The 26,958-nt window shown below is 36.9% G+C and overlaps 2 protein-coding genes across 2 annotated transcripts in view; both read left to right on the forward strand.

Moving 5' to 3' along the window:
* The window catches only part of LOC132102797 (neurocalcin-delta A), a 73,687-nt gene extending 66,101 nt beyond the window's left edge, over nt 1–7,586 (forward strand). Inside the window, exons 3-5 of the mRNA XM_059507446.1 lie at nt 2,559–2,958; nt 4,006–4,111; nt 5,385–7,586. Of these exons, the coding sequence (XP_059363429.1) occupies nt 2,581–2,958; nt 4,006–4,111; nt 5,385–5,482 (582 nt within the window). The 5' untranslated portion in view covers nt 2,559–2,580 and the 3' untranslated portion in view covers nt 5,483–7,586. The remainder of the gene's footprint in view (nt 1–2,558; nt 2,959–4,005; nt 4,112–5,384) is intronic.
* Nucleotides 7,587–14,757: 7,171 nt separating this feature from the next.
* On the forward strand, nt 14,758–25,269 carry LOC132102794 (grainyhead-like protein 2 homolog). Its single transcript, XM_059507444.1, has 17 exons — nt 14,758–14,849; nt 14,963–15,123; nt 15,901–16,087; nt 16,749–16,807; nt 17,134–17,479; nt 17,574–17,632; nt 18,209–18,365; nt 18,462–18,573; nt 20,123–20,217; nt 22,250–22,408; nt 22,682–22,769; nt 23,046–23,182; nt 23,422–23,459; nt 23,915–23,994; nt 24,081–24,166; nt 24,378–24,442; nt 24,524–25,269. The coding sequence occupies exons 2-17, from the start codon at nt 15,107–15,109 to the stop codon at nt 24,636–24,638; spliced, it is 1,800 nt and encodes a 599-aa protein (XP_059363427.1). The 5' UTR covers nt 14,758–14,849; nt 14,963–15,106; the 3' UTR covers nt 24,639–25,269.
* Nucleotides 25,270–26,958: the final 1,689 nt, after the last annotated feature.

The raw sequence follows: 26,958 nt of genomic DNA on the forward strand, positions 1-26,958 counted from the left end.
CATGATAAAAGGCATCTCGTCTTTTAAAACTGCCTCATGTTCCCATGTAGTATACTCTCTGGTATCGCTCTGCAGCCCTACATCACTGTCTTTAGATGATGATGCAGCTGCTATGCAAAATGAATTACTGAGGAGAGGACGTGTGTATGGCTGTGGATTTTTTTTAAATTCTGTTGTTGATAGTGTTTTGAAAAGTTTTTTTGTCAAAAGTTAATGCAGTTTTGGATTGCTGCTCAGACTTTGTCATATACTTCTAATGAGAACATAAGACGCAAAACAGCCGTACTGTCAGAACATATTTTTCTGAATTAAAACATTTAAAGCCAGTAGTTTTCATGGCTTGACACCGTAACTATTTTTGTGACTGGCTTAAATGGGTATTGTGGGAAATCAGACATACAGTGATTTTACCGCTGCAGGCCGCTCAGCCACTGTATTATTGGTCACTGTGGGTGTTCCTGCTGCTCAGTGCAGGGGCGTAGCCATCTTTCCAGAAGTGAGGGGGACAGAAATTACACACACACAGACATATATATATATATATATATATATATATAAATATATAAATATATAAATGTAACATGATATAACATTTCTGTAATCTATATAGCCTAGTCAACAGTTTTTTAACAGTAAGATTTTTAGATTTTTAATGTATTGAGAGAAGTCTCTTCTGCTCACCAAGCCTGCATTTATTTGATCCAAACAAAGTACAGCAAAAGCAGTAATATTGTGAAATACTTATACTATTTAAAATAACTGTTTTCTATTTGAATATATTTTAAATGTAATGTATTCCTGTGATCATAGGTGAATTTTCAGCATCATTCCTCCAGTCTTCAGTACCAAGGCTTCTTTAAATTGACCAAAAGTGATGATAAAGAAATAATCATTTTACAAGAGATTTCTATTTCAGATAAATGCTGCTCTTCTGAACTGTCTATTTATCAAAGAAACCTGAAAAAATTCTACTCAACTGTTTACAACATTATATATATATATATATATATATATATTTAGCAGCAAATCAGTATATCAGAATTATTTCTGAAGGATCGTGTGACTGGAATAAAAAAAAAAACAGCTTTGAAATGTCAATAAATTAAATTTTTTAATATATTCAAATAGAAAACGGCTATTTTAAATAGGCTAGTAAAAATATTTCAAAATTTCACTGATTTGCAGTACTTGGATCAAATAAATGCAGGCTTGGTGAACAGAAGAGAATTAAAAAACATTAACAAGCTTACTGTTCAAAAACTTTTGACTGGTAGTGGATACTATAGGCAACTTTAATTTTTCTCTAATTTCTAGCTTTTAATTGGCTTAGAAATCTATAACTGCTGGACAATAACAAATAATTTTATCGTATCTTTATTTAATATTAATTTTACTTTATCACCTGCTGGAGATTTTTTTGGACTTGAAAAAACAAAACTGAAAACAACTGTTTTCTTACAGCAATAGCTGGACGCTGTTGTCCATATTAGGAGTTTCCTGTTATGACTTTCTGCGCGAGAGCGCCCTCCGGCTTCGAGTATGAATGAAACACACACAAACACACACACACTGCAGGAGTGTTTAGCGCTCCGTGATGTTCATTTCGCCTTTTCGGTCCGAAAAAAACATAAGGTCATGCGCAGACTATTTATTCACACCAGCTCTTGAAAACCTCTATGCGAACACACTTGACCGAAAAAGTCAGGGGGGGGGGCGAATTTCCGTGATGATAAAAGTCTGGGGGGGGGGGCACGTCCCCCGCGTAATCTACGCCCCTTGCTCAGTGCCTTCGTTTTATTTATTTTATTGTCAGTTAACAATTCATTTGTCCTACTGCTAAAAAAAGAGCAATTAAGTGCACGAATTAATCTCATCTAGTATGCTTCCAAATTTAAAAGTATCATTGCATGTTGGCAGAGATGAACCATGCTACTAGTGAAATCACTAGTAACAGTAATACCAATTTCTCTTTTGTGTTGCCTACGTAACACTTCAATATCTATCCTTATCAGTAGTCGCTGTATTACGTTGATACTCCTTGACATAGTTAAAGATAAACTTATCAACTTGCATGACTGGACATGCTTGACACTTAGTCACTAAACTCTCATGTTACTGTAAATCGGCAGCTCTCATTGAGAATTACATCATGGTGTTACTACAGTATATGGCTTTATTTCATCTGTCGCTTTATTTGTTATCAAGATGTATTTGATTGGCAAGGGCCTCTGTCTCTGTCTCTGTTTGGAAATAATCTGCAAGCAGAGCCATTGTATGCAACTCTAGATGGACAAACACATGGATAGCTATAGCTCAAAAATCTTCAGGCTTCATGGATATATCTTATGGTATTGTATGAACAAAATTCAAAGGTAGATGACAGCACTTCAAAATAGGGCTGTTATTTTGTTCTTAACTGTGCCTCAAATTATAGTCATTTGGATGGACATTTTACATAAGGATCATGGCAGCATATGGTACCACAGCATACCATTATGACTTGAGTCTACCAAACTTACCATGCTTTCTCATTTTCTCTTTTCCCCTCCTTTTTCCAGTGCTGTGTCGTGAAACGAAACTATGGGGAAGCAGAACAGCAAGCTCCGCCCTGAGGTGATGCAGGACCTGCTGGAAAGCACAGACTTTACAGAGCATGAAATCCAGGAATGGTACAAGGGCTTTCTACGGGACTGTCCCAGTGGCAACCTCTCCATGGAGGAGTTTAAGAAAATCTACGGAAACTTCTTCCCTTATGGAGATGCCTCAAAGTTTGCAGAGCATGTGTTCCGTACTTTTGACGCAAACGGCGACGGCACAATAGACTTTCGGGAGTTCATAATTGCATTGAGCGTCACGTCACGAGGGAAGCTGGAACAGAAGCTCAAGTGGGCGTTTAGCATGTATGATTTGGACGGAAACGGATACATCAGCAAAGCAGAGATGCTAGAGATTGTGCAGGTATGTCAAGCTACCTAAAGCTTTTATGAATCAACCTAATCTTTTCACTCTTTAAATCCTGTTTTAATCATCACCGTGACAGCTGAAGTCTTGAAATAGAATCAAATATCACTTAAGGAGACACAAAAGAGAACCCAACCCAGTCTTGCTACCTAATTTTCACATCGCATATGTTGTTATTTCTCACTTGCGTTAACAGCAAGGATAGCCGTGGTGTAAGACTGTCAGGAAGCTCCATACTGTAAAGAGAGCCCAAGTCTTATTTCAGTCTCTAAAACAGGTTTTCCTTCAAATGGTTATGTTTTCTGACATTGCAATTTGACTGATTTATCTTTTGCAGCTTTCTTGCTGATAAGAATAATTTTAGCATCGAATATATATCACATATATACACATTTGTACTATGAAATTTTAAGGAATATACTATACCTTCAGCTTATTCCTTAAATCATGTATCATCATTAGTAGTTTCGAACAGTTTTACAAAAATGCTATTTAAGACTATAACCTTTTCTGTTCCCTAACATGTATTCAAAAGTAAGGCCTGCAAGGAAAAGAAGTGTTACACATTATTTGTGATCAACTGACTTTATGATTAATTGATTACCGTAATTCCTCAAATAAAAGCCGGGGCCTTTATTTATCTGAACTGCAGAAAGTAACAGGCTTTTATTTGAAGCAGGCTTGTATTAGAGGCAGGCCTTTATTTCTAATTCCATCTGTTTGATAAGTAATTGTTTTAAATAAAGCGTTCCAGTGGACAGAGATCATAACATTAGCACAGAATCAGTTCAGAATCAATCACCAAAAGAATCAGTTCGGTTCAGACGCGCTCTGTGTCAGTCTGCTTCACGCTGAATCGCGCATGCGCAGTTATCATCAGCTGCGCATTTATCAAGAGGCCCGGCGTTTATTTGACTACCGGTTTTTATTTGAGGAATTAAGGTATATTTCAAATTTCATTCACACCAGCCAGATAGTGTGATCAGCAAAAATTATGAGGAGATGTTTGAATGACGGGAATCTTTTGTGTATGGTCTCCCTCAGGCGATTTATAAGATGGTGTCATCAGTAATGAAGATGCCGGAGGATGAGTCCACACCTGAGAAGAGAACAGAAAAGATCTTCAGACAAATGGACACCAACCGGGATGGTAAAGCCTTTTTCTCCCTTTAACATGAAGCTTCTTAAGCAGTGGTGTATGAACAGTGATACATGATGGTCTTTCAAAGCTGAAATCATGACAGAAACATTGAAGTTTAATTAGCACTTCGCTGATATCACGGTGTCTCATGTTATGACTCAGTCATTGTTTCAATCATGTAAAGATGTCACTAAAAGACAAAAATCAGTTTGCATTAATCAGTGCGTTAAATATACAATTTTACTATTCAACATTTTTACCCTTTTACTCTTACATTACATTTATTTAAAAAAAAATCTGGATGTGTGCAATCAGTGCATTCGTTGTAAAGTCTGTGCTTGTTTTTTGCTCTCTAATACAAACTAGTTGAGTGATTTGAAGAGCCCCATTAGCAGTAAAACCAGGCTTAGGACTGTCTACTTCAGCGTGAATGAGTGTGCATGCAATTGATGATCAAAAACCAAACCGATGGAGTATACAGAAAGACAGTGGAAAGTTTGGTCTGATTCTACGGTCAGATGAACTTTTACATGTCCTGCTCTCTGGTGACTAGAGTCACAAGGGATGGAGACTGTGTGCATGTTTGCCTATTTGAAGGATCAGATGCAGCTTAAGTGTGTTCTCAAACAGATACTTTATTAATCACAGTGAGGAAATTGAAGTACAAAAACATCTGATCAATTATAACATGCAGACTAAAATGAGGTGTGTGTTGAATGCTAATGTTAGTCACATCTATGAGTGAGAGGACCTGTTCTTGTGCCATTTTGGGTAACATTGCCTGTACACTACTGAATATCAAACGTTTCTTAGCATTCCTACACCACCTCTTACTTTTAAATGCAAGGAGACGGCAGTGCCACCTTCTGACTAATACGGTACTTGCCACTTTTGTGGTTCTTGCACAACTGCCTGAACAACTTTTTTGTTTTTTAGGGATGTCCCTATAGTAAAATTTAGTCCTATACCAAAATAAAAATAAATAAAACTCCATCAGTGACGTAAATGGAGAAAAAAACCTTGGTAAAATAGGGAAAATTATCAGGCACAATTTTGTTTAGCTTCTGTTAGATTATATCCTGCCCTTTTTTTACCCATTCTATTTGATTTAATAGAAATACTAAAATCTTTTCCATTATTTCCATAACATTATTTTTTCTCCTCACATTTGAACAGGTTGATTCAGATTCTAATACAAATAGCCGTATATCAGAAAACTAGCCATAATTTTTCTGTTGTAAATAATATGATTTTCTAAGTGTCCTCTCTTGTTTTATTCTAGGAAAACTGTCTCTGGAGGAGTTCATCAAAGGGGCGAAGAGTGACCCGTCCATTGTGCGTCTGCTACAGTGTGACCCCAGCAGTGCAGGACAGTTCTGAGATCAGCGTCTCGTGCTTCAACCTTTTATTTATTTATGGGTTTTAATTTCGTTTTTTTGATATAGTCGCTCCTTCCAGTCACAGGGAAATGATGGAGGGTCAGGTTTTTTTGTTTTTCTATTTTCCCAGACTAGGGCATCTGGGTCTCATCAGACTGAGCTTGGCCAGATATAGAAACACACACATGCGCACACAGAGTTATTGACTGTGTTATCTCTGTAGGGAGCCACACCGGGTCTGCAAGAGGCCTGTGATGGAGTGAATTAGGGTTACTAGAGTATATATCTGAACTCGAATCACTTCCTGATTAGAAAAGGATTCATGTTGTGGTAAAAAATACAAATTCTATTAGCTGAGGCAGTTTAAGCAAGGCCAAGACCGGAATATAAGATGGGAAATAGTTTATGCACTCAATAAAACAAAGTTGTTTCCTTTATTATTATTATTATTTTTTTTTTTAAATATCTGATGCCTGAATCCTAGATCAAACAAGTGACAATAGTGTGTAAACACCTCAGCCTTAGTGATTTAAGTATTTGGCTTATTTTTAACTTTTAGACCATGTAGTTTCTCTCAATTCATAATTAGGCCAGCTTTATTATTGGCAGATCACAGTATTATTATTCAGTGGGACCAATAAGTCAGGCATGCAGATTTTGTAGTTGTGTGATTCCCCACGTTGTGCTTACAATCTACAGAGCCTTATTACTTAGTGCTGGAAGCGCACATCCAATTTCGTGTGGATTTGTTTGGTTTTAATCAGATAGTCTGCCATTCAAAAGACATGAAATGAACTGAACTGCATTCTCTTTTTCCAGTTTTCTAAAGTTTGTACTCTAGTAACTGTAGGCTTGTATATAAATGTGAAATATCAGACACGCATGCAAAACTGTACTCCGAGTTCCATCTTAGGATGCAGCGATCGGTTTTATTTTTAGCAAAAGCATGTTAACAAGTTAATCTGCATTTGTGGACAGGAGAGTATTTGTGTAATTTGTATGCACGTGTTGTGTGTATGTGTTTGGTTAATATCAGTTACAGCCCTGTTTGCTCACTCTGGTTCTAGATGTTGTGTTGCATTGTTTGCATTATTGCAGAACATTTTTATTGAAGAAGTACTAAAGCTTTATTCATTCAAAGCTAATATAATTTTAGAATCACTTTAATCGGCTATATAGGCAGTCTTTAACCCTGGATTGTACACATGAGCATCATCAAGTTACTGAATTGCCTTAAACACACTCCAAAGCGTTTCTGTGTGTAAGTACATTTTTTTTTTTTTTTTTTTAAATCAAGCTTCAGTTGCAGTCAATTTGCTTGAACCCGAAATGAAAATGATCCATCTGTTGGTGAGTTTAGCACTATGCTCTTCCTGTTCACTCCTTTAGCAGATGTAATTATGTTGACGGCCATTTGCTTAATATATTAATTTGTCAAACACGCTCATTTCTAAAATAACATCAAGAGTGTAAGAGGAAATAGGACCCATTGCTTTTCAAATGCCCCTTGCATTCATGTTGTATTCATACCTGTATCCATTGCACTTGTGGCACAAATTTAATTCAACGATAGGTAGAGGGCATTTAGTAGCTTCTAGTAGTTCCCGTATCAACCTCTGCCCTGCTTTTATCAAATATGCCAACTGCTTCTACTGATGTTCAGTGTTCTTGAATGTCCCTGTTAATGCCAAATGCCTCACCACAGTGCATTCGGTTCTGCTATACTGTTATTTTAGTTTTTATCTTACTCGTTGAACAACTGCTGTTTTTGTGAAAATATAAAAAAGAGGCAGATCAAAATTTGTTCTGTTATTTCATGGTTTATGCATATTTTGGCTTTTTTTTTTTTCCCCTTTTCCTTTTTAAACAATTGACATTACATTTCTGTATGACAATTATATCATGCAGTCGGGTGCCAAAAATATGAAAGCAGTATTGTGAAAATTTATACTGTACAATTGTTATTTGTCAAACAAATTGTTTGTAATTCTTGCATTTTGTAGATTTTGTATGGTAATCTGTATTTTGTGACTGTAGAGATTTGAGACATAGAAATTTGTTTTGGTTATCATATTGAGCAGAAATTAAATCTGGAGAGAACAGCGTGTTGTTGTGTTGCATTCATTTACTTTGAGAGTCATCTTCAGTTGCAGCCACTAATAGAAACTCACTCAAAATGGGTTGAAATGTAGTAGTACCTACTTTGGCCACAAGATGTCAGCTTACGTTTATGTATGTTGAATTATTTGATGAGAATTAATTGTTTACATGCTTGAGATCAAGCATAAAATCTGAATGAATAAAAAGCCAGTTAAGACTTCAAAGAATCTGACTTTAGTGTAGATGTGTATTCTAAAATATTTATTTCCCTGGATTTTAGTTTGTTACTTTTATTCCCAATAAATGTTTCCTGAAAGTGCATCTCCTAAAGCAATATTAATTTATAATTCCCATCACTTCGAAAGCGTTTTATTCTTCCCAGTGTTGTGAGTGCTCTTTGAAGGTCTTGTCCAGTCCAGGGGCTTCAATGAGGAACTCTTACATATGTCTGACACTCTCGGTGGTACTCTGGGCAACTCTATATCACTGTCTTTGAGTTGCTGTGAGATTAGATGGGTGGGGAAACAAATTTGAAATTTCCACTCCTACCCACCACATGAGAAGGATTCCTGAAAAGTATAACCATTGTGTAATTACAGCATTTAAAGGGATTGTTCAGTTGCTGGTCCCCATTGACTTGCATAGTGGTACACACACATACAATAAACCTATATAAAGGCCTAATTTAAAAAAAAAAATAAACTATTTAGGCCTTTGTAGCTTATTTAATGGAATGGTGTGGTGTAGATGAATGGAGACTGATACCATTTTAAAATGTTCACAGTAGCAGTAGATTGGGGCGGGTCATGTTCTCATGCTCAGGGAAGACATGACATCATGGGAATCATCTGAGTTAGCGGGATTAGTCCAGAATTGCTTGCTGATATTTTCCCATCAGACTGCATTCAATATGTTATATATGCAAGTGACTGAGCATTCACAACCATAAACTCTTTTAAAAGGTGGTGCATGAGAAAGATTTTCTTTATTTGAATTTCCTAAAAATTAATAGGTTCCCAACATGAGCATACTTCAGTTATCAGAGGACAAATTCTCCAGAGGTCTGACCCTTTATTGCCTTTATTGTTTATACTTGACTAACTGGGGCCCAGGTCAGGAAGCAGACAGACTGGCTAAACCGACCGTCTGCTAGATGCCTCACGTCACAGAGGTCAGTTAATTCTCAGCACACAGAGACTCTTTCACCTAGATATCACACTATAGAGACTGTGTCTGTTCCCCAAACTAGAAAATACAAAAAACTTCCAAACCAAGTTAAGATTAACAATTTAATTGAGGTTCAACAAATAAAAAATAGATGCAATATGGATAAACAAATGATAAAGCTTGGCTTATTGAATATCAGATCCCTTTCTACGAAAACACTTTTTGTAAATAATATGATCACTGATCATAATATAGATGTGCTCTGTTTGACAGAAACCTGGCTAAAACCTGATGATTACATTATTTTAAATGAGTCCACCCCCCAAGATTACTGTTATAAATATGAACCGCATCTAAAAGGCAAAGGGGGAGGTGTTGCTTCAATTTATAACTACGTTTTCAGGATTTCTCAGAGGGCAGGCTTCAAGTATAACTCATTTGAAGTAATGGTGCTTCATATAACATTATCCAGAGAAACAAATGGTAATGATAAATCCCCTGTTATGTTTATACTGGCTACTGTATACAGGCCACCAGGGCACCATACAGACTTTATTAAAGAGTTTGGTGATTTTATATCCGAGTTAGTTCTGGCTGCAGATAAAGTTTTAATAGCTGGTTATTATAATATACATGTTGATAATGAAAAAGATGCATTGGGATCAGCATTTATAGACATTCTGAACTCTATTTGTGTTAGACAACACGTTTCAGGACCTACTCATTGTCGAAATCATACTCTAGATTTAATACTGTCACATGGAATTGATGTTGATAGTGTTGAAATTATGCAGCCAAGTGATGATATCTCAGATCATTATTTAGTTTTGTGCAAACTTCATATAGCCAAAATTGTAAATTCTACTTCTTGTTACAAGTATGGTAGAACCATCACTTCTACCACAAAAGACTGCTTTTTAAGTTATCTTCCTGATGTATCCAAATTCTTTAGCATATCCAAAACCTCAGAACAACTTGATGATGTAACAGAAACTATGGACTCTCTCTTTTCTAGCACTTTAAATACAGTTGCTCCTTTACGCTTAAGGAAGGTTAAGGAAAACAGTTTGACACCATGGTATAGTGAGCATACTCGCACCCTAAAGAGAGCAGCCCGAAAAATGGAGCGCAGCTGGAGGAAAACAAAACTAGAGGTATTTCGTATTGCTTGGCGGGAAAGTAACCTATCCTACAGACAGAGGTGGGTAGTAACGAGTTACATTTACTTCGTTACATTTACTTGAGTAATTTTTTGGGGTAACGAATACTTTTCGGAGTATATTTAAAGATGGGTACTTTATACTCTTACTTGAGTAAATTTTTGGGGAAAAATCTGTACTTTTACTTCGTTACTGTGGGCGACGCTCCTCTCGTTACTTTATCTTAATGCAATAAATGTTATAATGCTTCAGTTTATTCCAAACGCGCCGTCTACTTTTCTCTGGGCAATGAGCGATGCCCATTCGCGAATGATTCATTCTTTTGAGTCAATTCTGTTCAAAGGCTTGATCAAACCAATTGGCAAATGAGTGAATTGGTTCATGAATCAGTTTGAATGAGTCGTTCAGTTCCCTGCCCCTGCCGCACGCGCTGAGCGTCTGAAGTGGTTCACTCGGAGTTGTAACGTTTAAGAACAGAAAGAGCGTTGAAAACGTGGCTGGAACTGCACTGAATTGAAATCTGCAAAGGATATTTGCTAGCGATGGAGATCCTTATTAGATGAACACCGCGTGTGCTGTCTACTGTTTAACAGGTAATAACTTGGGCTACATTCGATTACAGTACACGATACCACTGTGACATTAGTTTGTTGTACGTGTGTGGCTTATAAGAGGGGAGTCAAGTTGAATGCAGCTTCCAAAAGACAAAAAATAGCCGATTAAGATTTTATTAATTTTAATACAATCACACTGGTGCAAGTACGTTCAGCGAGTCATATTATCAGCTGCTAAATTCAGATCTGTGATTGCTTGCTGGCGCTTAGCCAGAGATAGATGCGTTTATACAGCGCTGCGCATTATAACAAATCACACATGATTCTTTTGAGATTATTAAAGCATTGGCCAATCAGAGGCGTTCAGATGAGTCATCGCTAAAATGCCGGTGCTTCCTTTACTCGCTCACTGATTGAATACCTCTTTCTGACGAATTCTCTCGCAGGAACAACAAAGTGCAGATGTGTGTACGAATCTTTAATTAAGATATTGATTTCACAGTGTTAACAGTTTCAGTGATTTTAATGGGAGTTTCTGAGTGATTGAAATCTAGACTGTCAGTGAAAATTATCTTTAATAATGTAAATGTTATTTGCTCTCTTTCTGAACAATGAAAGATTAGTAGCAATATTTATATCACATTAACTTTCAATGTTAAATTCACATTTAATATAAAGTCAGTCGTATTAAAAATATGTTATGGCATGACACCTATATCTGTTACTTAAGTAATACGTGAAATATGATGAAATATATACATTTATACACGCACACATACATTACATACATTTTATCTATATATCTAAATAAAAATAGGCTCAGTATATATGACCCAAAGTAACTAGTAACTAACTACTTGAGTAGATTTTTTATCCGATACTCTTTTACTCTTACTCAAGTAACTATTCAAGACTAGTACTTTTACTTTTACTTGAGTAAATATTTCTAGAAGTACTTTTACTTTTACTTGAGTACAGTTTTTGGGTACTCTACCCACCTCTGCCTACAGAAAAGCATTAAAAACTGCTAGATCCGATTACTTTTCTTCTCTTTTAGAAGAAAACAAACATAACCCCAGGTATTTATTCAATACAGTGGCTAAATTAACGAAAAATAAAGCCTCAACAAGTGTTGACGTTTCCCAACACCACAGCAGTAATGACTTTATGAACTACTTTACTTCTAAAATCGATACTATTAGAGATAAAATTGCAACCATTCAGCCGTCAGCTACAGTATCGCATCAGACAGTGCACTATAGACCCCCTGAGGAACAGTTCCACTCATTCTCTACTATAGGAGAGGAAGAATTGTATAAACTTAAATCATCTAAACCAACAACATGTATGTTAGTTAGACCCTATACCATCTAAGCTCCTAAAAGAGTTGCTTCCAGAAGTCATAGTTCCTCTTCTGACTATTATTAATTCCTCATTGTCATTAGGATATGTCCCCAAAACCTTCAACCTGGCTGTTATTAAGCCTCTCATCAAAAAACCACAACTTGACCCCAAAGAACTAGTTAATTATAGACCATCAGGGATCTCGATCTCGATCTCGAATCTCCCTTTTCTGTCCAAGATACTAGAAAAGGTGGTATCCTCACAATTATATTCCTTCTTAGAGAAAAATGATATATGTGAGGATTTCCAGTCAGGATTTAGACCATATCATAGTACTAAGACTGCTCTCCTTAGAGTTACAAATGATCTGCTCTTATCATCTGATCGTGGGTGTATCTCTCTTTTAGTTTTATTGGATCTTAGTGCTGCATTTGACACAATTGACCACAACATTCCTTTGCATAGACTTGAATACTTTGTTGGCATTAATAGAAGTTCATTAGCATGGTTTAAATCGTACTTATATGACCGCCATCAGTTCGTAGCAGTGAATGAAGATGCATCATATCGATCACAAGTGCAGTATGGAGTACCTCAAGGCTCAGTACTAGGGCCGCTACTCTTCACGCTTTATATGTTACCCTTGGGAGATATCATCAGGAAACATGTTGTTAGCTTCGACTGTTATGCTGATGATACTCAGCACTATATTTCTTCGAGGCCCGGTGAAACACACCAATTTGAAAAACTAATGGAATGCATAGTCGATATAAAAAACTGGATGACGAGTAATTTCTTACTGCTAAATTCTGAAAAAACAGGTGTTAATTATTGGACCTAAAAACTCTGCTTGTAATAACCTAGAACACTGTCTAAGACTTGATGGCTGCTCTATCAATTCTTCGTCATCAGTTAAGAACCTAGGTGTGCTATTTGACCGCAATCTTTCCTTAGAAAGCCACGTTTCTAGCATTTGTAAAACTGCATTTTTCCATCTCAAAAATATATCTAAATTACGGCCTATACTCTGAATGTCAAATGCAGAAATGTTAATCCATGCATTTATGACCTCAAGGTTAGATTATTGTAATGCTTTATTGGGTGGTTGTTCTGCACGCTTAGTAAACAAACTACAGCTAGTCCAAAATGCAGCAGCAAGAGTTCTTACTAGAACCAGGAAGTATGACCATATTAGCCCGGTCCTGTCAGCATTGCACTGGCTCCCTATCAAACATCGTATAGATTTTAAAATATTGCTTATTACTTATAAAGCCCTGAATGGTTTAGCACCTCAGTATTTGAATGAGCTCCTTTTACATTATAATCCTCTACGTCCGCTACATTCTCAAAACTCAGGCAATTTGATAATACCTAGAATATCAAAATCAACTGCGGGCGGCAGATCCTTTTCCTATTTGGCCCCTAAACTCTGGAATAACCTACCTAACATTGTTCATGAGGCAGACACACTCTTGCAGTTTAAATCTAGATTAAAGACCCATCTCTTTAACCTGGCTTACACATAACATACTAATATATCAGAGGGTCACTGCAGTCACCCGGATCCAGTACGTATCCAGACCAGATGGTGGATCGGCACCTAGAAAGGACCTTTACTGCCCTGAAAGACAGCGGAGACCAGGACAACTAGAGCCCCAGATACAGATCCCCTGTAAAGACCTGGTCTCAGACGACCACCAGGACAAGACCACAGGAAACAGATGATTCTTCTGCACAATCTGACTTTGCTGCATCCTGGAATTGAACTACTGGTTTCGTCTGGTCAGAGGAGAACTGGCCCTCCAACTGAGCCTGGTTTCTCCCAAGGTTTTTTTCTCGATATCGTTGACTTGATTGCAAATAAATGCACAGACACTATTTAACTGAACAGAGATGACATCACTGAATTCAATGATGAACTGCCTTTAACTACCATTTTGCATTATTGACACACTGTTTTCCTAATGAATGTTGTTTCATTTGCTTTGACGCAATGTATTTTGTTTAAAGCGCTATATAGAAATAAAGGTGACTTGACTTGACTTTATTGGATTGGTAAACCTGGTAAAATGTGTCAATTCAGTGTGTGTATGTAACATTTTGCTAACAATGCAAAATCGTTACCTGTCAGACGGGTAGAAGCTGAAGCCCTTCTCCAGGTCAAAACAGGTTAGTTTTCTTTTGAGTACTCAGGCATGCCACACCTCTTGTGAAATTTCCCATGAAGTCAGATAAAGATGCGGATCAAGTAAGAACCGAATGGATTAAAAAAAAAAAAAAGTGAATAGATTTCACTTGACCACACTATTAGCTACATTAGTACTCACTGAAATCATGAGGTTTTTCATAAGAAAGACAAACAGGATTTTTCTTTCTTTTCTTTTTTTTTTTTATTTGGTTACAGAAGCTCATCCTAGACCAGCCAAATCCCAGATGCGAGAAAAGAAAGAGCACATTTGAAGCTTTTAAAATAGAGCCACGCCTGTTAGTCTAACAGACATTTTATTTGCAGCCCTAACAAACAAATAGCAGTCTGCTAGTCAACAATACCTGTATTTGGATAGGCTCAGACAGAGGGTAAAGTGAACAAACATTCCTTTTCCCAACAAGAAAAACTCAATGGAAACAAAAACCATATTTTATTATTATAGGCTACTCTGTTGGTTGATATAGTAAACTGCTGTTATGCACATACGTAAACATCTTGCTCCTCAGTATCTTACTGAGCTTTTCCAATCAATCATTTATAAACAAAACCTCTTTTATTATTATTTTTTTTTATTTATTTGTATTTTTTTATGTAAAGCTTATTTGGAGATTAAACAGTATTTAAACATTTTCCATAAAACACGCCTCTCGAGTATCTCTTTTCGCAATCAATAAAAAACTCCCATGAACAGAAAGTGATTTTCGATTTCAGATGCATGTTTTAACACTATAAGAGCGCAGGTGGCTGCCACGCCTTCTTTTTGCTTTAGAGCCAATCGCCGTCGCCGAATCAAAGCCGCTGTGCGGGGATTGGCTGGCTCGTGCCCTCCTCCAGGTAATGAGAGCGCACCTTTGCTTGCTCACAACAGTCATCTTGAGACTTCCCAGAATTAACACAAATTTTCCGCTTCAAATTACATTTTTGGCTGCTTTTCTTTGTGCGGACAGACGGAGGATGCTGTAATGAGAGTCGGATGCGAGAAGTTGTTTGACCTGTAGTCCGAGTTTTCTTTCAGCCGTTCCCTGCTACTCAGCTGCCGCATCTTCACCGACCTGAAAGTCCAGTTTCACCGTGGGAGCCCAGCAGTGCACATGGCTCAGGAGGAGAAGTAAGTCGCTAATGTAAACACTAATGTAATTTATAAGAAATGGCAAATTTAAGTAAGTTATATAGCAACGAGTTGTTTGAATTTCACGACGTTTATCTTTCAACGTTACTTCATCGCAGCAGGTCGTTTTGTTTGAGTAAATCTGTTTCACCATGCTTTGATCCCATGGTTCTTTATTAAAATAGAAGTCTTAGAATAGAACCTTGAGGAACTCCATTATATTTTACTATAATTCTTAATGTTTAATAGTTTTTTTGTTTCTGTGTTGTTTTTTCCCCTTAAATATTTATTTAGATGATCACCAGTGTTAGGATTTCTAAACTGTAAACTATACAGTAAATAGCAATATTAAAGAATAAATGTGACAGACTGATTTTTTTTCTCTCTTCTGGTTTGTGTTTGTTTGCTGTAGTACATCTATAACGGTGGTCCTGGGCAGGTGGCTTATATTGGCTAACATCCTTTTACGGCCCCTCCCATGCAACCCTTCCTCACTGTAGTATCAATATCCAGCAGGATATAGTCCATTGTCAGACGGGAAAAAAGCAATTTTGTGGAAAATGTAAAAGGATAGTGCTGGGAATTTCAGTTGTATGCTCCAACCCTTTGTAAACTCCATAAACCCTAAGGTATAGAGAGAGGTAGTTTTATTGGGATTAAGCCTATATATATATATATATAGTTTTTTACAGTATTATTATTTTTGTGTTCTTTGTCATATATGTTTATGTATGTGTATGTGTGTGTTTCCTAATTAACTTTGATTAATATTTTCAGTAAGCGTATGGTGGTGGTGGTCCCTAATGAGATGAATATTCCATCACGGCGTGCCTACACAAGTGAAGATGAGGCATGGAAATCTTATTTGGAGAATCCATTGACTGCTGCCACCAAGGCCATGATGAGTATTAATGGAGATGAGGACAGTGTGGCTGCCCTGGCAATCCTTTATGATTACTATAAGGTCAGAGATCTTCTGTAACGCAGTTAGAAGAAAACAAATTTAACCATGGTGAATATACAGTGGTGGTCAGAATTGTTGGTACCCTTGGCAAATATGATCAAAAAAGGCTGTAAAAATAAATCTGCATTGTTAATCCCTATTAATAATCTCTGCTATTCTGCAGCTACGGTCCTTGGAGAGCCTTAAGCAACTCAAACTCTCCTTCTCACTGTGCATTAGGATGACATTGACACCTGTCCTCTTCCAGGAAGATTTATAACCTCTTCAGTTGCTTGGAAATTCCTAAGTATTGCCCTGATGGTGGAAATGAGAAAGCCACTTTCTATTTTGTGAAGCTCAACAATCTTGTTCAGCACATCAGAATTATATTCTTTGGTTTTACTCATTGTGATGGATGATTGAGGGAATTTGGCTTTTGTTTCCCCTCATATTTATATTCCTGTGAAACAGGAAGCCATGGCTGGATAATTTCATGTTCATCCTGGTGGGCTAAAAATGTAAAACAGTTTCAAAAATAAATAAAAAAAATCAGTAGTATTAACAATGCAAATGTATTTTCATATCCTTTTTTGATCATATTTACCAAGGTTACCAACAATTCTGACCACAAATGTATCTGAAATTATATTGTCAGGAAGTTATACCATTTCTTGTCCTTTAGGTTCCTAAAGAGAAGAGGCTCTTACCAGTACCCAAACTTCCAGATGATCATGAAAAAAGGTCAGTCCAACACACAAGTGAGGTCCAAAGGTCTGAGACAAATTTTATTAATTACTAATTAAAAGAATAATAGTTTGAGTGAAAGGTTGAACTGAAGAATTAACAAACTTCAGAATATATATATATGTATGTGTGTGTGAGTGTGTTTGTGATCCATGTTATCCAGCATGATATTTGCTTATTAGGGAATGTTGAATCTTAAATATTTCTTTATTTCATGCCATACATTTTCTGTTTTAATGTTTAACATTTTTTCCAGGGAATGAATGAATGAATGTCCATGTTCCATTTGGACTAACCCATTTGGACTAACCAATTTCTTTCAGTCGTATCAGTCAAGATGGCCTTGAGTCCACAGAGAATCGTATCCAGGTCCTGAAGTCACTTCCTGTCAACCTGTCATTAAATACTGATGTGCACAGTGCAGAAAATAAACAAGACCTGTTCAGTTCAGTGCCGACTGAGGAGGGTGTTGTGGCCACTGTGAAGGCTGAGGTATATGCTCAGGCATTCTCCAACATTCACCAGCATCAGGGGGTTCAGTATCAGTGCATGCCCTACCATCAGCCTTTACAGGATCCAGCGAGCATCAGCCATGACCGATACATGAAGGATGAACAGTGCAGTACACCAGACAGCACCTTTGAGGACTCGTACCCTGAGGAGACTATGGTGAGCTTTCTGTCAGTTTCTGACAATCACTGGTAGCTACTTGTCAATTTGTTTCTTCAGTAGATTCACACTTCTGTCATACACTGTTTTTCAGAAGTACAGGGTGCCCACCACACTAGGGGCAGAAGATTTCTCCCATAAGCATTCAGGGATGTAAGTACAACATGCCAAACCCTTGATCTTCATTTACACTACAGTTCAAAAGTTTGGGTAAACTTAAAGGGATACTTCAACCCAAAATGAAAATGTTGTCATTAATGCCAAACCCATAAAAGCTTCGTTCATCTTTGGAACACAATTTAAGATATTTTGGATGAAAACCGGGAGGCTTATGACTGTCCCATAGACTGCCAAGTTGTCAGTTATTTTTGTTTTCTTCGCTTACAAACAGTATTCTCGTCGCTTCATAACATTACGGTTGAACCACTGATGGCAGATGGACTATTCTGACGATGCTTTTCATACTTTTCTGGACTTTGACAGTATAACTTACTTGGCAGTCTATGGGACAGTCACAAGCCTTCCAGTTTTCATTCAAAATATCTTAAATTGTGTTCCGAAGATGAACGAAGCTTTTACGTGTTTGGAACGACATGGGGGCAAGTGATTAATGACAAAATTTTCATTTTGGGGTGGAGTATCCCTTTAAGATTTATTTTTTTAAAAATCTGACTCTTTATGCTCACCAAAGCTGCATTTATTAATACATTTTATTTCTTCCTCTCCTAGAGACATGTTTCAGTACAGTATAGAAGCGAGTCGTTCAGTCCGCGAGAGGGCCGGCGAGGGGCCGATGATCTATTTGAACAAGGGCCAGTTCTACAGCATCAGTCTCAGTGAGACCAGGGCCAACAAGGGCCTTCGCCATCCCATCAGCAAAGTGCGGGTGAGTATTGTTGTTACCATGACAACCAATCCTAATTCTGTACTCTAATTGATATTAAGGGCCGCAATCATTGTAACACAGCTCTCTCTCTCTCAGAGTGTAGTGATGGTGGTGTTTGGACAGGAGAAATGCCGAGATGAGCAGTTAAAGCACTGGAAGTACTGGCACTCCCGCCAGCACACGGTCAAACAGAGAGTCCTGGACATAGGTGGGAATCTACTTTACATATCTTTAACATAATTAAAGGTGAACAATAGCTGCAGGCAAAAAGTCTGTATCAGTAGTACAGCAATGTATGAATCGCATTGAAACATTCACTTTCAGACCAAGCAGTTTTCTGTTGGTCAGTGTCAGAACTCTAGCACAATGCTTAGGGCAAAGTATTCCATCATAACTCCCAGTTGGGAAGCGCAAGGACAATTAGGGGTCAGGTTAAAGGAAGGGGGGTTTTGACACCTGAGGGGCACCGTGATGGTCTTCTCTGTGGCAGCTGGCAGCCTGACGTGGTTTGCGTATGATTTGGGAAGACTGAAACCTGATCTGCTGATCCTGATGTTGTCCTGATTTAAATAACAGTATCCAGGGATTTTTCATAGTGCCTGAGGCAGAAGATCAGAGTCTGAATGGGAGCGTTAACCATTTTGGGGGGAGGCTGAATCCTCAGACAAGCGGGGGCTTGGGAAAGGGTCCTGCTCTTTTGTAAATGGAAGGCTTGGGTAACATCTGCCATACATTTAATCACAGCATTGTATTGACACAGCAGGCAGGTACCATGTCATAGACATGAAGCATGTAACCGAACGCCTGCGTCTAAGCTCAAAATTCGCCTGCTGTTTTTTTTTTAATGACTCTGAATATAAACTAAAGTGCTCAAATTTGTTTGCAGCTTTGCATATTATATACATATTTACTCAGGATAAATGTAGCAAAGAGACACATTTCTTGGTTTGCCCTATCTTGATGTTGTTTGAAAATACAGTGGGGTGTAAAGTCTTAGTAAAAATCTAGCTTTTGTTTCAACTAATATTATCAGCATAACAATTTGAGTGACAAGTTGAACTTGAAAATTGATATGAATTTCTCAGTATTTGGTATGTCCAGCCTTTGCATTAACACGAGCAGCATTTGAGCTGGCCAAACCTGATGATCATGTCATCCAGCATGATCTGAGAATCAAACACAACAGGGTTTTGTGCTTCAGTGAAATCGAGGGATTTCAAAGGGACACATACCTGATGTAGAATCTTAAATATTTCTTATTCACTTTGCAACAATACATGCAATTCACAATGAGATAAAGTTTAAGATTATTTTATATAAATTAAATTATATGCATTTTATTTAATTCAACTTATTTTTTTCTTTTTAAAAGTGAACCGTTTTTTATTCAATATATCTAAATGTTAATTAGGTATTTTATTTATCTAAATACAATCTTGCATCAACTATTTTTTTTATTTAAATTGTTTTAGCTTATTTTATTCATTTTAATATAGTTTTTAATATAGTATTTTTTTTATGTATACAAAATATTTATCTATTATTCCATTTTATTTCCTTAGAATTAATAATTTAATTATAATATTTATTTTAATCAGTTTACAAAATTTGATTGTGTGTGTGTGTGTATATATATATATATAATATGTGTGTGTGTGTGTATATAGGTATTGAGGGCTTAAAGAAAAGATGATATGTAATGCCAGATATTGTCGATTGCTTACAAAAGATAACTAATGTCATTTTTCACCCTTCAGCTGACTATAAAGAGAGCTTCAGTACCATTGGCAACATTGAAGAAATCGCTTACAATGCTGTGTCCTTCACCTGGGACATCAATGAGGAGGCAAAGGTGAGACTTTAGCTTCGGTTCTCAGAGTTCTTACCTGGATATTGAGTTTGCTGTGTGCAGGTCAGGCTGAAGTTGTTTGATAACAGCCATTGAGCCTGAGGAGACATCAGTTCCTTTCTCCTCCTCTTCCCTGCAGCATCCTAATCACTGTCAGGAGGATTTTTCCTTCTTAGTTCCAGTACTTAACAAGTTTACTTAAGGGAGGAGGTCCACCCAGGGCTCATGGTAAATATTTGTCTTTAAAACTAGGCTTTTGAAGTAGCCTGATGTGTCATTGTAATAGCAAGTAGAAGACTTAATTGCAAATCCCCTTCCTCTGGAAATTTTATTTGATTTTATTTGATTATGCTTGTTTGTTTCCTAATTGAGATCATGTATATAAAAGATACAGTGTTTCATGGGAATTTTAAAGGGTTGCAGAAATCTAAACATTTGCATGCCTTCAATTTAAGAGCCAACTGATGATGGTTTGATAATGGAGAAGGATGTTGTAAGATTTCAGCGTTACTTTGTATTTGTTCAACCATCATTTGCTTACATGCACCCACATGCACCCAGAAAGCCAGAGTTGCAGTTGCTAACTGATTCTTCTCAGAATTGATCACGTGACCCTGAGAAAGCAAGTGGTTCTCATAACATCGAACAACAAGCTCCTCTATGAAACAACAGCTACAGGCACAGACATGAAAGCACGGGAGACCGTCAGTGGGAAAGTATTTTCACCTCGGGCTGAATGATTTGCTACCTTTCATCCTTCAACAGTTGTTTTTCCAGTGTCGCTTGATATATTGGCATAAGACAGGTTACAGTTGGGGATATTTCAAATCAATTTAGTTTTGCTTACTATTTGAATAAACCAATGATAGAGCGCTCGTGTGTTTTTTGTTTAGAGTTGCCTTTTAGAGATTTGGAGATTGTGAATGTGTAAGATTGGGAAAATATGTACTTTTCAGTATTAAAGGTCACAAGTGATAGAAAGTTTGTTTTTGATGGCTGTTTTTGAGATTAAAGCTAGACTAGTGCTAAAAAGATTTTTAAAGGCAACCTGACGTGAACTGCTGTGCTTTATTCACAATTTTCCTAAAGTCTGGGAGGCAATCCAATAATAGCTTTTTATTCAGGACTAGACTATTAATCAAATGGGTCACACAATGAGGTGTGTGGTTTCACTAATATCATCACTAGCATCACCAAACAGATTTGCAAAAATAATGATTTTCAAACATGTTTCCCCAAATGTCTGCCATTGGTCGAACAGATAGAAACACCTCCCCCCAATAGTATGCAATTGGTCGAAAAAGTGATGCTAATATTGGAGCATAGCAGCACATTTTTGCATCTTTTATAGGCATCTTGCATTTTCAAAATGCTGTGATATGTTTTTTTTTGTAAATGTGCAAGGTGGATGTATTTGACCTAGCATTTAATTCAAAAGAAGTGTAAAAAAAACACACACACACATAGGTGCACAAAAACAAGGGGTGCAGGGCAGTGGAATAAGAAAGAGCGAAGTTTTGTTTTAGTTCAACTTCTTTAACTTGCGACTTCTTTAACTTGATGCACTGTTTTCTACATATAAACTGTACAAAATCCTCTTTGAACAGCCCCTTATTGTGCTGTTTTTCAGTTTAAATGCACAAAGTGTTCTGTGTGAATGGCCGCATACTTCCCTTTTTTCTAGTTTTAAATGCAAAAGCACGTTGTGTGAACAGCCCCTTACTGAACACATTTTTTTTGTTCAAATTTTTAAATGCAAAAACATGTTCTGTGTAAAGGACCGTTACAGTACTGTTTCCTGTTTTTAAATCTAAACGGGTTATGTGTGAACAGCTCCTTGTACGTTTTTTTTTTCTAGTTTTTATACACAATAACGTATTCTGTGAAAACATTCCCTTCATAGCAGAGCTGCTTGGTGGAAAAACTGCCCCTGGTTCTTTTGTCATAAGATAACAAGACATGATTATGGCCCAGAAATGCATGTTTTGTCAAGCTGATTTTGTGTATGCATCTTGTTGTTGTTTTTTTCACCCAGGTTTTCATTACGGTGAACTGTCTGAGCACCGATTTCTCCTCACAAAAGGGAGTCAAAGGTCTTCCACTCATGATCCAGATTGACACCTTCAGTTACAACAACAGGAGTAACAGACCCATTCACAGAGCCTACTCACAGATCAAGGTCTTCTGTGACAAGGTTGGTGCTGCGTCAGTGTCATTGTTGTGGGTTATCCGAGTCAAGGACATGAATCATTTTATTTGCACAAGTATTGCAGTTGAAATTTGTTCAGTGGAAATCTGTGTTTGCCATCTTCATTTCTCGGAGTAACTGTAATGATGTGACCTTCATGTAGTGTCATTGCTTTTGTATTGCAGTTAATTTGTCACTGGAATTAACTACTTAAAAACCTTATATCTGTGTAACAATAACATTAGCCAGTATGATCACACAAACATCTCTTCTGTACAGGGAGCTGAGCGAAAAATTCGTGATGAGGAGAAAAAGCAGCTTCGGAAGAAGGTCAAAGGTCAGGCTGCTGGCAACCAGGGTCATAACGGTGAGAGTTCTGTCAATCAACCAAACGTTCATTTATATAATATAGCGCCATTTATCCCTAGACGTTGTGTCTATCACTTGACTCTGATTATGGATAAAATGCATGTACAGTAGGAATTTTGTGATTAATAAGAATGACTAAAAACTATTTTGCATTGCAAGTTTTGACCTAATATGTGACGACTATGAGCCTGTGGTCTGTGAAACATGACTATGTGGGTTCTCGGCGTCAGCTTGCTGGTTTTGACTTGTCATTGGGTTTCTTTCACTCTGTTAGGTAAGAGAGGAAGTTTTGCCATTTTAACTCAAAAGAGGCCGGATATTACGCTCTTCAAAACTATGGCAGACCTGGAGTCCCAGCCTGTCCTCTTCATCCCTGATGTCCATTTGAACAACCTCCAGAGAGCTGGTCAGGTGAGGAGGAGGAGGAGGAGGATGAACGCAGTTCTCAGAGTGATGCTGAATTGTTGGGTGTTGATGTGTAGTGATCAGAACTAATTACAGAGGCGTAGTATCTTAATAATGACTAGACCATAGTGAGTTACTTAAACTATTCAAATGGATGTTAACTGAATTATCAAAAGTTCTGTTTACACTTTTGAACACAATGAAAAAAGTCTCTGTACCCTGTTTTTTCTTTCTTTGTTTTACAGGTGTTCAGTGTTGGCGTTGAAGAAATGGAGAGTGATGGGTCAGTGCATTCACTGTGAATGTCCTGGTTTAATTATAAAAGTCAAGTCACCTTTATTTATATAGCGCTTTATACAATACAGATTGTGTCAAAGCAGCTTTACTATGTTAAATGGAAAAACAGTGTCAGTGCAAATAAAATTAAATTCTACTGTAAAGCAGCGCTGTTTTAGTTGTTTAATGTTTTATTTAAATTTATTTAGACAAAATAATGTAACGTTTTAATTTTCAGCCATTTATTGGCTTTTGACCATAACATGAAAATTATATCTATTTTCATTCATTCATTCATTCATCAAAATACATCTCATAGGAGAAATGTCTTTCAAATTCCAGCAAGCATCATACTAGTAGAATCAATCCAGTGTGATTTAAATGTATTTTATGTATTTATTTATTTTTTGCATTGAAAGGCATTATTATAATCGTAAATTTGTTTATCTGTTGCTCATGCAGGGTGGCCATGAAAAGACCGTTCCGGTCATCAGAGGATGATGTTTCTCCACCCGCTAAATACAGCAGAGAGGAAAGGAGAGGTATGGTTTACTGCATAGCTGTGAGATTTACATGTCAACAGAATGTTCCATTCTTCTCATTCATTTTTAATGATATTTTTCTGCAGTCCTGCTGTACGTAAGGAGAGAAACCGATGAGGTTTTTGATGCACTGATGCTAAGGTCTCCAACACTGAAAAGTTTGCTTGAGGCAGTGAGTACTGTGCCATGCAACACATGGGATTTACATTTTGATTCGCAACAGACAAAAGTGATTAGGTATTACACTGCATTTAATAGCAGATCAGATTACTTTCCATGGAACACAACAATAGAGTTAGAAATAAGCTGCTATTCATGGAGGCTTGTCAGGTGATTTTCTGTTTAAGCTGCTGTTTGGATTAAGGATTTTTTTTTTTTTCAAGATATCAGGCAAATATTCCGTTCCTATGGAGAAGATGACTAAAATCTACAAGAAGAGCAAGAAAGGGTGAGTAAACAGTGCTAAAATGATAAAAAAAATTGTATTAAATGATTTTGAATTAAAATGTCATTTTCATTCAACCACTAGTATTCTGGTCAACATGGACGATAACATCATAGAGCACTACTGCAACGAGGACACTTTCATCCTTTCCATTGATCATCAGGCAGACTATTTCCGGGTCACTCTCACTGAAATTTAAATTATTTTAAACGCCACAATAACACACTTCTACTGGGAGGACTTTTGTTGCCCTGAAGCAGCACACAATTCATTCTGTGCATCTGTTTGGTTCTTATGAGCTCTGTATTAGAAGAGGAAACTGCTTTCGGAAGTTGTGGACTTGGGAATGTACTTGAGTGGACCGGCTGGTACAGTTTAATTTGTTTAAATAAACTTAATGATGGACAGTCTGAACAACACACAAAATGCTCTTTCAACGCACTATAATATGCCAAGTTGAATGGCATTTTTCTTTGAGGTGCTGTCTCCCCCTTAAGGCCAACAGTTTGAAGCCCTATAAAAAATTACCAGACTTTTGCATGCTTTGTCTTTTCCTGTATCAGTTCTTGGTTCATATTTGAACATCACAGAGCTCAATATAGATACTCTTATTCTAGGAAAACATATTGTGCATGCACAACAAATGGCATACACTGAAGAATGGCCCAAATGCTGCATTGTACTCTTTACCTTATGTGTTATATGTATGTATAGTTTACACATTTTCCTCATTGTGTTGAATGTTGATGTTTTGATGTTTTTTTAAAAAACACCTTGTACATACTTTTTATGGTTTTCTTTTATCAGTTTAATAAACAAAATCAAAATAATCTTCACTGTCTTAAAGTTTTAGTGACATAGTAAACCTGCAGCAAAAGAAACTTTCACACAAACTTAGACAAACGCAAAACACATAAATCTAGTCCATTATGTGCACATTACCATTCAAGGTTTTTTTTTTTTTAAGTAATTGTATTGAGCTGGGTTGCAAATTATCAAAAGTGACAGTAAATGCTTTTTTATTACAAACAACTTTCTATTTTTCAAATAATCAGGAAAAATTTTGCACAAAATATTAAGCAATAATATTAAGAACTGTTTTCAATATACTAAGAAGTGTTGCTTGAGCATTAAATCAGCATATTAGAATGATTTCTGAATAGGAATAAAGGATCATGTGACACAAGACTGAAAATTCAGCTTTGCCAGCACAGGAATAAATTATTTTAAAATATATTTAACCATTATTGTAATAATATTTCAAAATATTGCTGTATTTTACTCTATTTTTGATCAAATAAACACAGCCTTTGTGAGCAGAAGAGACTTCTTTTAAAAACCTTTTTTTGTAACATATTGTAATATTTAATGGTGAACTTGAAGTAAATTGTTTATTTTTATAATGTTCTATTAGCTGTTTTATTATTCGTTTGAAATTTGCATGAAATATATGTATACAGGTGCTGGTCCTATAATTTGAATATCATCAAAAAGTTGATTTATTTCACTAATTCCATTCAAAAAGTGAAACTTGTATATTATATTTATTCATTACACACAGACTGGTATTTCAAATGTTTATTTATTTTAATTTTGATGATTATAACTGACAACTAAGGAAAATCCTAAATTCAGTATCTCAGAAAATTAGAATATAACTTAAGACCAATACAAAGAAGGGATTTTTAGAAATCTTGGCCAACTGAAAAGTATAACCATGAAAAGTATGAGCATGTACAGCACTCAATACTTAGTTGGGGCTCCTTTTGCCTGAATTACTGCAGCAATGCAGCGTGGCATGGAGTCGATCAGTCTGTGGCACTGCTCAGGTGTTATGAGAGCCCAGGTTGCTCTGATAGTGGCCTTCAGCTCTTCTGCATTGTTGGGTCTGGCATATCGCATCTTCCTCTTCACAATACCCCATAGAGTTTCTATGGGGTTAAGGTCAGGCGAGTTTGCTGGCCAATTAAGAACAGGGATACAATGGTCCTTAACCCAGGTACTGGTAGCTTTGGCACTGTAAATCTGCATCTCCATAAAGTTATTCAGCAGCAGGGAGCATGAAGTGCTCTAAAACTTCCTGGTATACAGCTGTGTTGACCTTAGACCTCAGAAAACACAGTGGACCAACACCAGCAGATGACATGGGACCCCAAACCATCACTGACTGTGGAAACTTTACACTGGACCTCAAGCAACGTGGATTGTGTGCCTCTTCTCTCTTCCTCCAGACTCTGGGACCCTGATTTCCAAAGGAAATGCTAAATTTACTTTCATCAGAGAATATAACTAGGGCTGCTCCGATCACGATCGGCCGATCGTTAATGCGCATCTCGTCAGTAAAGCCGGTTCTCTAATCAGCAGTAAATTTCCTCAGGTGCGTGATTTCACATAGAGCAGCTGTTACTACACAGAACCATTGTTAACTGAGAAGATGCGCAAATAAACGCTGAAAATGAACGTGGATTTGCGCATCTTTTCAGTTAACAATGGCTCCGAATAGTAACAGTTGCTCTATG

This window comes from Carassius carassius, chromosome 24 (assembly GCF_963082965.1).
Source record: "Carassius carassius chromosome 24, fCarCar2.1, whole genome shotgun sequence".
NCBI lineage: Eukaryota > Metazoa > Chordata > Actinopteri > Cypriniformes > Cyprinidae > Carassius > Carassius carassius.

Excerpts from the sequence above, each read along its gene's own strand:
- LOC132102794 (XM_059507444.1), top strand. Across the intron at positions 23,183-23,421 it reads ACCTCCAGAGAGCTGGTCAG|GTGTTCAGTGTTGGCGTTGA; the intron begins GTGAGGAGGAGG and ends TTTGTTTTACAG. Across the intron at positions 23,995-24,080 it reads CAGCAGAGAGGAAAGGAGAG|TCCTGCTGTACGTAAGGAGA; the intron begins GTATGGTTTACT and ends ATTTTTCTGCAG.